This window comes from Cucurbita pepo, chromosome 10 (assembly GCF_057944985.1).
Source record: "Cucurbita pepo subsp. pepo isolate OVF chromosome 10, ASM5794498v1, whole genome shotgun sequence".
Classification (NCBI taxonomy): domain Eukaryota; kingdom Viridiplantae; phylum Streptophyta; class Magnoliopsida; order Cucurbitales; family Cucurbitaceae; genus Cucurbita; species Cucurbita pepo.
The window spans coordinates 4176376-4189414 of record NC_141807.1 but is presented as its reverse complement, the minus strand read 5'-3'; the positions used below and the strand labels follow the sequence as shown (position 1 = coordinate 4189414).

Here is a 13039-nt window from a genome sequence, read left to right as displayed (position 1 = left end):
TTGAAGGGTGTGGAAACTTCTCCCTAGTAGACCGTTTTAAAACCCTTGAAGGGTGTGGAAACCTCTCCCTAGTAGACCGTTTTAAAACCCTTGAATGGTGTGGAAACCTCTCTCTAGTAAACGCGTTTTAAAACCCTTGAAGGGAATCTCGAGAGGTTTAAAACCCTTGAAGGGTGTGGAAACCTCTCCCTAGTAGACGCGTTTTAAAACCCTTGAAGGGAATCTCGAGAGGTTTAAAACCCTTGAAGGGTGTGGAAACCTCTCCCTAGTAGACGCGTTTTATAACCCTTGAAGGGAATCTCGAAAGGTTTAAAACCCTGGAGACCTCTTCCTAGTAGACGCGTTTTAAAACCCTTGAAGGAAAGTTCGAAAGGGAAAGTTCAAAGAAAATATATCTACTAGCGATATGATAGGATAATTACGTAAGCTGCCATAAATATAAACTCATAAAAATTTTCCACCGACGGGTAATGAGAGCTACTTATGGACTTTGTAAAGTATAAAGACTAAATAGACATCTCGAAACTTCGTAAACCAAATTCTCCCGAATGCAAAAAGGCAAAACTAGTAATTATGAACCTCGAGAATTGTAGGCAAGGCGGGGCACCATCTGGGGCATCGATCGTCGAACTCAAAACTATCAGAGAATTGAACAGCAATACCTTTAGAGGCAAACTTTCTGGAGTTTCTCAAGATCAACTCAAGCTGCTGTTTGCTAACCACAATGGTGGTGGTCTTGGGGAGTTTGCACAATGCATCAGGCTTGCTAACAGCATCATCATCATCAATACGAACAGGCAGTGGAGGAGGAGCCCCACGGTCAACTTCTAGCACAGCACTTGAAGTTGTATAAGCTCCAGAAGCTATCTTATCAATGGGCAATGCCAAGCTTAAATCTTCTCCTTCACAGCATATCAAATCTTTCAACTTTTGCAGAGGTCGGAAATGGGCTGTGTTGATGCAATTCCCCATTTTTTTTGGTCAAATTAGACAGATTTTGATGCTGTTGCTAATATTTAGTGCGGCGTTGTCTTTGAGTGTGCTCAACGTGCTAACCATCACATAATTACAATTCTTAAATAGTGGACGTTTGAATCAATCAAACTAACCTCCTATGCATAACGTAGTCAAAATGAAGTACCCAATCCAAACGCGGGACGGTCGTACTAGAAGCCCTTTCTCATAAAGAACTCCGACTTGGCCTAGGAAAGCGTTGACAATAACATAAAAGGAAGCGGGCGGGCAGAAGTTTGGCGCTATCACTTCCGTTAGCTCCGACAAGAGACTTTTGAATGCCTTACGAGTTAGAAAGATTGAAAAAGAGACGTGAACGCTAGTTTCGAAAGATCATCCAAAGACCGAAAATCGCGACCCAACATTGTTCGTTTTCTTTATTTTCTTAAAAGAAACCAATTTAGTTTCAATACAAAAAAAAAAAAACAAAAAGGGCACAAATTTTCAAGATTGTTCATAATTTACCCTCCGGACGAACATGGGTCTCATAGCAGATTGGATTCACATAACAGAGCACCCGGTATGACAGTACCCACTTCCACCGTACCCACCGCCGTAGCTGTCATAAACCGGCATCCCGACATAGCATCGGTAACAGGGCCGACCCTCGTAACATGAACAGCAGTAAACAGAGTAGGGCGGCGGCGAATAGCCTTGAACCGGTTGCGCCACCACTTTTGGCTTTTCCCCTTCTTTCTTCTTTTCAGGCTGTTTGATCTCGATGCTCTTAATGGATCCATTCCCTTTGCAGCAAATTTTGTTCATAATCATTTCAGGCTTACAGCACACAACTTTGATCAACACCATTCCTTGCTTCTCATTATAAGCCTGGTCTCGAATTTCTAGAATCAAAAAATTATAAACGTAAGTGGGTAAAGATTCAGCGATAAAATTGTTAATGGAACGACAACGTACGAGGAAATTTGGCAAGAACTTTTTTGACTTTCTTGAAACAACGATCGCATTGGAGGTCAACTTTCAACACCATGAGCACCGTCTGCAACAAAAAAAAGTTAGAATTTTTAGAAAAATGATATCAAAATCAGTGCGCCGGAGAAGAAGATACCTTTTCCTCCATGGCTGAAGCTCAAGTGAAGCTGCTCCGATCTGGAACTGAGCTTAAATGGAGGAAGACCAAGAAAACAGGTCAATGGGGATCATAAATACGGCAGAGACTATGAAACAGAACAGTAGCAAAAAGGAGTTCGGGAAACATAAATAGAATCATCCAATTATCACGTGCCACGTGGACTAATTCCAGGAATTTGTTTGACAATTTAGTGTTTTTTTCTTTTTCATTTTTTTAATTTTGGGAAGAATTTTCAAAGGTTACAAGTGACACACGCCTAATCACGTGGTTGCCACGTGCCTGCGGCTCAGAAGCTTCCGAATGGTCAATGGATTCAGATAAAGTTGTTTGTTTCTTGTCAGTGAGTAATGACGTGGGTCCTTTAGCTTTTAGTTATTACCATTTTCATTTAAAAATTAACTTTTAACTTTCAACTCATTTAATAGTAAATCATTTAATTAAATTAACCAAAAAATTTAAAATTTTTTATTTTTCGAACTTTAAATAATTTAAACTATCTAAAAATTATTAAAAGTAACTCAAAAATATTTTTATTATCTATTAATATTTATTTCAAAACACTTTTATAAATATTTTTTTCGAACAACTTTTATTAATACTCTCAATATTTTAAAATTAACTATTTTTTATATTTAGTTCATATTTTATGATATATAACCTAACAACATCACTTAATAAGGTACAGAACATATATCTTTTTTACAGTATATTAAATTATTTTAATTAGACGATAAATTAAATCTACCATAATTTTATTGGATCAGTATCATAGTTTTAGTCTTATACAATAATAGACCTAATTAAATGGAATTTATTAATTACCTGATCTAATTAGGTTTAATTCGGTGGATAATACGGTTTCCCTCTCTTAACCAACCTATGGTCTTATTCAATTTTAGTATGGATTTAACCAGTCCCTTATCCAAAAATAAATCTCACGTGCTTCTTTTTATAATGATAGTGGGATTTGGGGTTATATATGGAAATAAACAATCATTTTCAAATATTCTTTTATACTTGCAAGGGCAAAAACGTCAATATGAAGACATCATATATTATTTTATTTAATAAACGTTTGATGTGTCGTACTTAAAATGACGCAAACATAGAAAATATATTTAATTAATCGGACAAACGTGTACATATAATAATAAACAAATACAATTATTATATAGTAAAACCCCTTTAATTACAAGAAAAAGAAAATGCAGAAATTTGGGCTGGTGGGCTGGGCAGCGGCCGGCCGAAATCCAGGCTGGAAAATAGGGCTTTATATGTTCCAGGTTGCAGTTGCATCAAATTCTAATTAAAAAGTAAAAAACGTAATTAAAAAAAAAAAATACATGAAAGTCCCACGTCCGTTAATTTAGAGAATAATTATGGATTTATAATCAAGGAATACTCTCTTTATTGAATAAGGTCTTTGAGAAAGCCCAAAGCAAAGCTATGAGAGTTTATATTTAGAGTGAACAATATCGTACTTTGCTACTAATCATTTAATTTTAACTCTAATCTACGTTAATTTTCACATTTAAACAAGCGGAGGAAACGACAAGTTTGAGTGTTGCTTTTTGGCTATGTACATGAAATTTTGGAATATACGACGTCTTTAGTGAATGGGAGGTTCCTACAAAATTTCAAGCCATCTCACTTTTTCCTTCCTTTTTCATAAAGCCTGTCATTTCATTTCCACTCCTTTCCATCTCCACATCGAAATCATCGACATTGTTCGAAATAAATAAATAAAATAAATCGACATTTTTATTACATCATAAATAAACGAAAGAAATATATTAATAAATACACATAATTTTAGTTAAAAATAAATAAATAAAGATATATATATATATATATAGGGTTTTAAAGTTATGAGGAGTACGTGGGGATGAGTGTGTAAGTGGGGCCGGTGGGCATTGGTAGGGGAAGTGGTTAAAGAAGAGGGCCAGAGGGGAGACCCAAATGAAAAGTTGTAGTGGGTTGGGCTTGGAATGTAATGGGTTGGTGGGCTCCATTTCTTATCATTATGCAATTTAATTTCCATCCACCAACCTTACCTAAAAATAACTTTATATATACTTTTTTTTTTTTTTTTTTTTTTAATCCACACCTTTTTAAAAAATTATTTCTCTTTTCTCAAGAAAAAAAGAAAAAAAAGAAAAAAAAAAAAGATAAAACCATTTCTCCTTTCACTTTACAACCCATTCATTTTTTTGTTCGTGGTACAATAATTTGGTTAGTGGGTGAATTTCATTTTCATGATGACCTCATTTTTTGTTTTTTGTATTTAACTCTGTGCCTATAAATTGGGAAAATAAATTCCCTCTTTTTATAACAAAATTCTAAATAAATTGGATATATATATTATTACTGTTATTAACGTGATGGTTTTTTATTTTGTTGGCTAAATTAATACAAATATTTTTAAAAATTATCCTTTATTGTGTAGTGGCTTGGTTAAAGGAACCCACGAGAGCCGTAGCAAAAGCGAGTCTTTATAGGACAATTGTCACTGCTTATGGACCTGGATGGTCTATCCATGACCAAAATGAAGCTTGGTTGAAACTAAGTGGAGGTTCGAACCGACTGAGGTTGAAGAATCAGCGGATAGGATGTGGTTAGGGGTGAAATGTCACTCGAATTCAGAGCTAACTTTTCAAAAGTAATTAAAATTTTTGAAGGGTAAAAAAATTCTAAACATTTTTTTTTTAATAAAATTTTTTTGAGTATTTTATAAACATAATACTAACTTAAAATTAAAAAAAATATATATATATATATAATATTTTTTACTTAACGATAATGTATTTTTAGAAAGTTTTAAAATTTGATAATTTTATTAGTACAATATGTACCTTTTTTAATTACACTTTATATATATATATATATATATATATATATATATATATATATATATTATTTACATGTTTGCTATTTGCTTTTTATAACCCACAGATTACAAAAGGCACTGTTATTTATAAAAATTCGTTATTTTCTTTTTTTATTGAAACTTGTGGTGAGATAGTGCCAAAATAGAAGTTGGAATACTTAGTGTGATTGGTGAGTTTAATGAGATTTTTACTTTTTTTTTTTTTTAATAAATAATTTAAAATTAAATTAAAAAAAAATTACAACATTTTAATTACCAAATAAAAATTTATCTAATAATACTATTTTATTATACTACTAAACAATAGTTGAATGTGTCACGATCATATTTGTTCAAGGCGTATTGCATGCGTTAGAGTATTGGATGTTCTGATTGGGACTCTTTATAACGTATTGTCTATGGTTGTATGTCCGTTTTAAACCTTTTTTACTTGATTTCACGTGTAGTTAGATTTTTATTATTCTTGTCATATTAGGACGGTGGGGTGGTGTATGACAGTTCATAAAAAATCATGTTTCTTTACCGACTAAAATATAAAAAGTGTAATTAAAAAAGGAAAAAGTTGTCAATTCTTTATAAGTTATACGCTATAAAAGTTTATCGTCTAGTGTTCTTGTTGGCATACTGCTCAGTGTCCGGCTCTGATACCATTTGTAACTCAAGCCCACCGCTAGTAAATATCATTCGATTTGATATTGTCAATCTCGTAATTTTAAAATACATATATTAGGGAGAAATTTACTCGCAGTAAGTAAATGTTTTATAATTTTAAATGATAACAAATGATTCGTACACCTTTCTAAACTTTTAAAATTACAAATATATCCTTCTTAACTTTAAATTTTCTTAAAATTTATAAATATGTTTAATTATAAAAAATTAAATGTAGTCATAAATTAAATTAGTTTTTAAAATTTTGAAAAATTTCAAAAATTAGAACATAATTATATATTTTAAAAAATTTGAAAGTGAAGGGCAAAATTGGAAAGTAGAGTGAGTACAAAGGGACATATGGGGTGCCTGCATTAAATGGCGCCACGTCAGATTTGCAGATTACCCAGCTTTCAAAACCCCTTCTCTTCTCTTCTCCTCTTCTCCCACGCCCATAAATCCACACTCCCTCGCTCACGCAGACGCAGAAACAGCAGCCGAAGCCAACGACACCCACCGCTACCCAGAGCTCTCCGCCTCAGCCAACAACACCCACCGCTACCCAGAGCTCTCCGCCTCAGCCATGGGTGAAGTAAGCAAAATTCTCCCTCTTCATCATCATCATCATCATCATCCACTGAAATTTAAACAATTTTGGGTACCCATTTCAGGAAATCAAGAAGAAGGAAGAAGGCGAAGATCAAAAGAAGGAAGAAGCCAAAGAAGAGAAAAAGGAAGCCACTGAATCAGCAGCGGCAACAACCCCAGAAGAAGAAAAGAAACAAGAGAGCAAGAAAAACGAAGAAGAATCGCCCACAGAAATTGTGCTCAAAGTGGATATGCATTGCGAAGCCTGCGCCAGAAAAGTGGCCAGAGCCCTCAAGGGCTTCCAAGGTCAGCTTCACTTCGATTAAGTTGCATTTTGTTTTGTTTTGAGTATAAAGGTGTTGTGTTGTTTAAATTTGGTTGAAGGAGTGGACAATGTGACAACGGATAGCAGAGCAGGGAAGGTGGTGGTGAAAGGGAAAGGGGCAGACCCTTTGAGGGTTTGTGAGAGACTACAGAAGAAAAGTGGGAGAAAAGTGGAGCTAATCTCGCCATTGCCTAAGCCTTCTCCTGAGGAGCAACAACCTAAAGAAGATGACAAACAGCCAAAGGAAGAGAAAAAGGAAGAGGTAAAGTCATCAACATCCTTTTAAGCCTTTTAACTTTCACTTTACTCTACATATCATCCATGCATATGTGCAAATACCACTTTCACAAAAGGAAACAAAAGAGTGTGAAAGATGAACAAAAAGGATGGCTGAGCTTCAATCTTAGGTCCCTATCTATACCCTCATACTACTTTTCCTTATAGGCTTTCCTAGAGAGAGAGGTGGAACTGTTTGGGGCCTAGTGTCCTTGCTGATACTCGTTCTCACGATGTGGGATCTCACAATCCAACCCCTTTTAGGGGGGCCTAGCGTTCTCGCTGGCACACTGCATGGTGTGAAACCTCACATCTTCTTTCTTTGAATGTTTGAATTACAGTGATGAACATAGGAATATGATTAGGATATTAGAGAAACAAGAATAAGGAGGATTTATATTGATAAATTGTAATGAAAATTCATAAAAGCTTGCACTTGAGAGAAATTTGAGCATCTTGAGTTCAAGTACCTCCAAGTGCAGAGGCAATTGTCTGAAGCTTTTTTCTTCTCTGGGTTCATAACTGGGTCCTTTTGTTGGCTGTCAGAGAAATGAATTGAAAGATTGAATGTTAGAAACTGAGGTAAAAATTCAAAGTTGGAAATGAAGAGGAAGACAGTGAGAGTTGGGGGGGAAACTGACATGAAAACAATAAAACAAAACAAAACAAAAGAAAAAGGCCTGAGAATGGAGACCCCACTCCACCTCACTTCACCCTCTCAGCCCCCTCTGTTTCAGTCTCTGAGCTCTCTCTCTACCCTTTGGTTCCACAGAACTGATATGCACATTACACAAGAACAGAGCTGGATGGATGTTGCTGTTTCTGTAGCTGTAGCTCTTATTTATGGCCTCCAAACCCCTTTGACCCCACACACACCCACCCATTATTGCCTTCTACTCACGGGCTAAACATTACATTGAATACATGGCCAAAATCCCTTCTGCGGGGACCGACTTTGTTTCCTAATTAGTTTTTAAGTATACAAAATTTGATGCAGGCTCCTCCACCTCCAGCAGTGGTAACAGTGGTATTGAACGTGCAGATGCACTGCGAGGCTTGTGCTCAAGTTTTAAAGAAGAGAATCAAGAAGTTCAAAGGTAGAATTATAGTTTTAAAGAAGCCAAACGTGTAAGAAAGATTGAGGGATGTGTGTTTGTGGTTTGTTTGCAGGTGTAGAGTCTGTGGAAACAGAACTAGCTAGCAATCAGGTGATTGTAAAAGGGGTTATGGACCCGAGTAAGCTGGTCGACCATGTTTCGAAGAGAAGCCGAAGGCCGGCTTCCATAGTAGTGAAGGAGGAAGAAAAGAAGGAAGAGGAGAAGAAGGAAGAGGAAAAACCAGCGGCTGAAGAGAAACCAGAGGAGAAGAAGGAGACTCAGGAAGAAGATGATAAGAAGTTTGATATCAAGAGGCTTGAGTATTGGCCATCAACCAAATATTACACCGAGTATGCATATGTGCCTGAGCGGCTTTTCAGTGACGAGAATCCAAATGCGTGTTCAATAATGTAGACTGCAATTCTATTTTGTTTTTGGCTTAATTTGCCGTTTTGTACCTTCTCAGATACTTTGTATCTCAGTAATGCAAGCAAGGTTAATCGTTAATATTAATCTCCGGGCAGTAACATCTCAAACCCACCACTAACGGATATTGTCCGTCTTAGTCTCGCCGTCAGCCGCCGTCAGCCGCACGATTTTAAAATGTGTTTGCGGCAGGTTTCTACACTCTTGTAAGAAATGTTTCATTCCCCTCTCCAATTGATGTGAGTTCTCACAATCCACTCCTTTTGGGGTCCAACGTCCTCGCTAGCATCGACCAGTATTTGGCTCTGATACCATTTGTAACAACTCAATCCCATTGTTAGGAGATATTGTCCGCTCTAGCCTGTTGCGTATCGTCGTCAGCCTCACGATTTATGTTTCTACACCCTAACGAGGAATGTTTCGTTTCCCTCTTCAATCGGGATCTCACAATCCTCAGCCTCACGATTTATGTTTCTACACCCTAACGAGGAATGTTTTCTACACCCTAACGAGGAATGTTTCGTTTCCCTCTTCAATCGGGATCTCACAATCCTCAGCCTCACGATTTATGTTTCTACACCCTAACGAGGAATGTTTCGTTTCCCTCTTCAATCGGGATCTCACAATCCACCATCCATGTGGGCCCAGCGTCCTCAACAAACTGCTTGGTGTCTAACTTTGATACTATTTGTAATAGTCTAAGTCCACAGCTAGATATTGTGAGATTCGACATCAATTGGAGAGGGGAACAAAACATTTTTTATAAGGGTGTGGAAACCTCTCCCTAATAGATGTGTTTTGAAACTGTGAGACTGACGGTGGTATATAACGGACTAAAGCAGACAATATCTATAGCGGTAAGCTTGAACTATTACAAACGCTACATTTGTATTCATTAGCAAAACTTGCAACCATTGAGACAAATGGGAGAGGGAGTGAGATGATCCTGCTACAAGGAAGAGGAAATTTTAGCAACTGGTTAAAATGCATGTTAGATAAAAAGAGAGATGGTATTATGTAAGGTACAATCTTGAAGAACGATCCACTCAGACTTCCTGGTTGATTCAGAAGTGTTCAAACGAAATGGCATCGACACCATATAAAGCTACAGTAAGGAAAAATGGGTTTAGATTGTGAATTTCATTACACAGGATGCCTATTCTAACGTTGTCTCTGCAAGGATTTATAGAGCACGACGGTTACGTACTTGGCAAGGAACCGGTGAGTCATCCCGAGTGCGACGACGGAGGGGCCACCCCTTTCCTTCTGCATGTAAAGATGATTCAGCACAACATGCTGAGGTCTTGATATAGGAGGTAAGATTTCATTGTATGGGGAAGGCATGTCGAGCAGTGTGGTTTTCAAGTGGGGAGGAGCCAGTGGTGGCTCCTTTGAAAAATCTTCAGATCCAAGCTGCAAACTGCTGTAACTTGACTCTGGGGACTGAGGAGGTTCAAAGCTGGAAATGCTTTCGATGTCTTCAGGGACATAGTCCTATAACATTCATCCATTAAAAAATAAGCTCTACAAGCTTCTATTATTCCAAATACAACACCAGAATGACAGGTCTCCACACGATTATTTTTGCATTATATATAACAAATGCTGCATCAAAGAGTCAGATATGCATAAATTGAGCTCAGTTCTTGACTAAGAACGAGAGAGAGCCATCCATGATGGTATAAACACATGCTTACAAAGTGCAAAGTTATCCTGAAACTCACTATTTTGGATTTTTAAAAAAGTGTGTGAGATCCCATATCAGTTGAAGAGGAGAACGAGGCATTCTTTATAAGGGTTTGAAAAACCTCTCTGTAGCATATGCATTTTAAAAACCTTGAGGGTAACCTCGAAAGGGAAAGCTCAAACAGGGCAATATCTACTAGCGGTTGGTTTGAGCTGTTACAAATAGTAACAAAGCTAGACATCGGGCGATGTGCCAATGAGGAGGCTGAGCCCTGAAGGGGGGTGGACACGAGCGGTGTGCCAGCAAGGACGCTGGGCCTCGAAGGGAGGTGGATGAGGGAGTCCCACATCAATTGGAGAAGGGAAAGAGTGTCAGCGAGAATGCTGGGACCCAAAGGGGGATGGATTGTGAGATTCCACATTGGGGAGGAGAACGAAGCATTCTTTATGAGCATGTGGAAACCTCTCCCTAGTAGACGTGTTTTAAAAACCTTGAGGGAAGTCTGAAAGGAAAAGTCAAAAGAGGACAATATCTGCTAGTGGTGGGTTTGGGCGGTTGAATGAGAGGAATTTGACTCTCAACCCTGAGTACTAGATCAGAAAGCTCCATACTTGTTGGTAAATTTAAACAAAAATAACCAAAATGATCAACTTTCATGCATCTCACGAAACCGAGTTTCATCGACAACTTTCATATCAGGATAGTAAGAGGGTATGAGATGGTCAGCAAGAAAGAGATTTTTACCTGCAAGTCCAAGATATTGTAAGCATTGCCTGCATCATCTTGGGCCCAAGGCAAGTCAGGAGCATATCTCCATTGTCCATCAGCAATAAACCTATACTGGTAAACACCAGAAGACAATACCTTCATAATCGTGAAGTCCTTCCCAGATCTCTGCAACGGTATTCTGATCAGCAAGAAGACATTGGGTATCAGATGGCGGTCAGTCAATCGAGTAAGAAACGAACTACAAATTGAGAGAATAGAGCAACAAACTTCGATTTCCAGTTGTCCCAAGATCCCTCAACAGCTACTTCCTTGCCTCCATGACTCCAGGTAATCATCGTTGGGATTCCTTGTTCACTGCTCACGTCGTCAAACAACGAACTGTTATTCATCCAGGACTCGCTTGAATTGGGCAACTCATCAGGTCTTGGCAGTGGAACAACCGGTACCTGTTAAGACAGATAGAAGTACTCAAAATCATAGCTCGCAATGACAGAAGGTCAGACACTGAAGAAAAGAAACCAGTGCAGAGATCACAGAATGATTCACAGCTCAATCTATAGTAACATTATTGATCAAAACTAAAGAGGAACATTGTGGTTATAGCTCAACAGCATCTTTGTCTGTTTTCCAGAATCCAAAATGGGTATCTTTCTACGCATTCAAAATGAATTTGCAAGTTAGATGAGTTATAATATTGAAACTGTTCCAAAAAATACCTATAGAGACTTTTTCATTAAAATGGTGAATGAAAATTTGTACGCCATCGTTTATAATATCGTTCATGTTGGTTGAGTTAACGAAATGAACATCTTTTAACTTGAAACTAACAATGATCTTAATCTTCTATATAGTTGAGCTTGAATTGTAAATGATGCTATGAACGCTTTCCAGTTTTTATTATTACAGAAAACTATCAAAGGTGCTTTTTCATGATTGAAATCTACACCAAAGTTCAAGCGTATTTTGAACCCTAAAATCAAGATGCATTCTGAACAAAGATTCAAGAAAGCTTATACAACACAACACTGTAATGGGAAGATAAAAGAAAGAGGCAGTCGATCGAATTTGAACAGAGAATTATAGTGTAACAATAGCCCTGTAGATTCACCAAATCGTCCATCTATTCATGTAGGACTTACATCAAACACATACCGTGCAGGTAAAGTAGCGACACGAAAAGGCCAAGATTCCTCACAGAAACTTATCGAAAAAGGAAACGAAAGGAATTTCCAATTACATACAACACTAAACATCCCCACCGTATATCAATTTTCAATGAACTGGAGGAATTCACGACCAGGAATGAAAGGCAAAATTCAGGGAACTAACTCACTTGGGGAGTAAACATCAATGGAGATGGAATGGCGCGAGGGCTACGAGGAGGAGAATGACCCATCAGCTCTGTAGGCGGATCGCCAGTGAGGTAGTCAAGGTGAGCATCAGGAGGCGCAGCCAGGCCGTCCGGCAAACTCCTCCGTCGGCTACCGACTTCTTCATCTTCTTCTTCAACCCCAGATGGATTAGCGTCCTCATCTTCTCTCCCGTTCACATTCCCCATTAATACGAACAAGAATAAATGGAAAGTAAATAAATAAATAAATAAACCCGGAATCCTTTGTGGGTGGGCGAAAAAGAATGAAAATGGGTGGAAAAAGGATTCTCCACAGAATAAGAACAATCAAGTGATTAGGGACGACATAAACAGAGAAACCCTCATAATCCTAAGATTCATAGTTCATCCGCAGAAATTGCAAGGAAATCAAAGTGGGATAAAATTGAAAACCCAAACAAATTGAAGGATTTGGATATGTGTTCTTACGAGAAGGATGCTAAAAAGAACAAAGCGCAAAGATTAACCTTCTTAATCTTTTCTCCGATGAGTCAGGAAGATCGAATGGTGGCCCAAGGTTGATGGGCTTTTAAGGATAACAGGAATCATCGTCACGTCATGGTTGACAAAGTCCTGCTCCCGATCCCCACCCATGGCCTCCATCCATTTACTTTAGCTAATTTACAGCTTCCCTTTGATGCTTTCTTTTCCTCAATCGTGGCTGCCACTTCTTTCTTCCCTTTTACTCATCAAAATCACATCTTTCCAAAATGAACCCAAACTGGGTTTGCAGTGAAAATGACAAAGTTTTATACTTTTATTCATTCCACACGAACTTATTACTCTTTGCCTTTCTTTTTCTTCTTGGTTTATGGGAATTTACCCTTTGTTTCTCATTTGGAATCTTGAAAGTTCTTGTACATTATCATGATCGTTTGA

The 13039-nt window shown here is 37.7% G+C and overlaps 3 protein-coding genes and 1 long non-coding RNA gene across 4 annotated transcripts; 1 reads left to right on the top strand and 3 right to left on the bottom strand.

Annotated features, from left to right (window-relative positions):
- Positions 1-1365: 1365 nt before the first annotated feature.
- Positions 1366-2210, bottom strand: LOC111804268 (Heavy metal transport/detoxification superfamily protein). Its single transcript, XM_023689008.2, has 3 exons — positions 2081-2210; positions 1930-2011; positions 1366-1856 (listed from the first exon to the last, which is right to left on the bottom strand). Exons 1-3 carry the CDS (start codon positions 2090-2092, stop codon positions 1516-1518), a joined length of 435 nt encoding a protein of 144 aa, XP_023544776.2. The 5' UTR covers positions 2093-2210; the 3' UTR covers positions 1366-1515.
- A 3714-nt stretch (positions 2211-5924) lies between these two features.
- Positions 5925-7647, bottom strand: LOC147790478 (uncharacterized). Its single transcript, XR_015422569.1, has 2 exons — positions 7302-7647; positions 5925-6279 (listed from the first exon to the last, which is right to left on the bottom strand). It is a non-coding gene; the product is annotated as an uncharacterized LOC147790478 (long non-coding RNA).
- LOC111804333 (heavy metal-associated isoprenylated plant protein 8-like) lies at positions 6102-8441 on the top strand. Its single transcript, XM_023689093.2, has 5 exons — positions 6102-6234; positions 6314-6536; positions 6615-6817; positions 7829-7928; positions 8002-8441. The coding sequence occupies exons 1-5, from the start codon at positions 6226-6228 to the stop codon at positions 8340-8342; spliced, it is 876 nt and encodes a 291-aa protein (XP_023544861.2). The 5' UTR covers positions 6102-6225; the 3' UTR covers positions 8343-8441.
- A 904-nt stretch (positions 8442-9345) lies between these two features.
- Positions 9346-12990, bottom strand: LOC111803055 (SNF1-related protein kinase regulatory subunit beta-2). The gene is made up of 4 exons (XM_023687315.2): positions 12104-12990; positions 11038-11216; positions 10786-10948; positions 9346-9848 (listed from the first exon to the last, which is right to left on the bottom strand). The coding sequence occupies exons 1-4, from the start codon at positions 12326-12328 to the stop codon at positions 9516-9518; spliced, it is 900 nt and encodes a 299-aa protein (XP_023543083.2). The 5' UTR covers positions 12329-12990; the 3' UTR covers positions 9346-9515.
- Between the last annotated feature and the right edge of the window lie 49 nt (positions 12991-13039).

Excerpts from the sequence above, each read along its gene's own strand:
- LOC111804268 (XM_023689008.2), bottom strand. Across the intron at positions 1,857-1,929 it reads AGTTCTTGCCAAATTTCCTC|AAATTCGAGACCAGGCTTAT; the intron begins GTACGTTGTCGT and ends TTTTGATTCTAG.
- LOC111804333 (XM_023689093.2), top strand. Across the intron at positions 6,537-6,614 it reads AGCCCTCAAGGGCTTCCAAG|GAGTGGACAATGTGACAACG; the intron begins GTCAGCTTCACT and ends ATTTGGTTGAAG. Across the intron at positions 7,929-8,001 it reads GAGAATCAAGAAGTTCAAAG|GTGTAGAGTCTGTGGAAACA; the intron begins GTAGAATTATAG and ends GTTTGTTTGCAG.
- LOC111803055 (XM_023687315.2), bottom strand. The coding sequence starts at position 12,328 with ATGGGGAATGTGAACGGGAGAGAAGATGAGGACGCTAATCCATCTGGG. Across the intron at positions 11,217-12,103 it reads CATTGATGTTTACTCCCCAA|GTACCGGTTGTTCCACTGCC; the intron begins GTGAGTTAGTTC and ends CTGTCTTAACAG. Across the intron at positions 10,949-11,037 it reads TGGGACAACTGGAAATCGAA|AATACCGTTGCAGAGATCTG; the intron begins GTTTGTTGCTCT and ends CTTGCTGATCAG.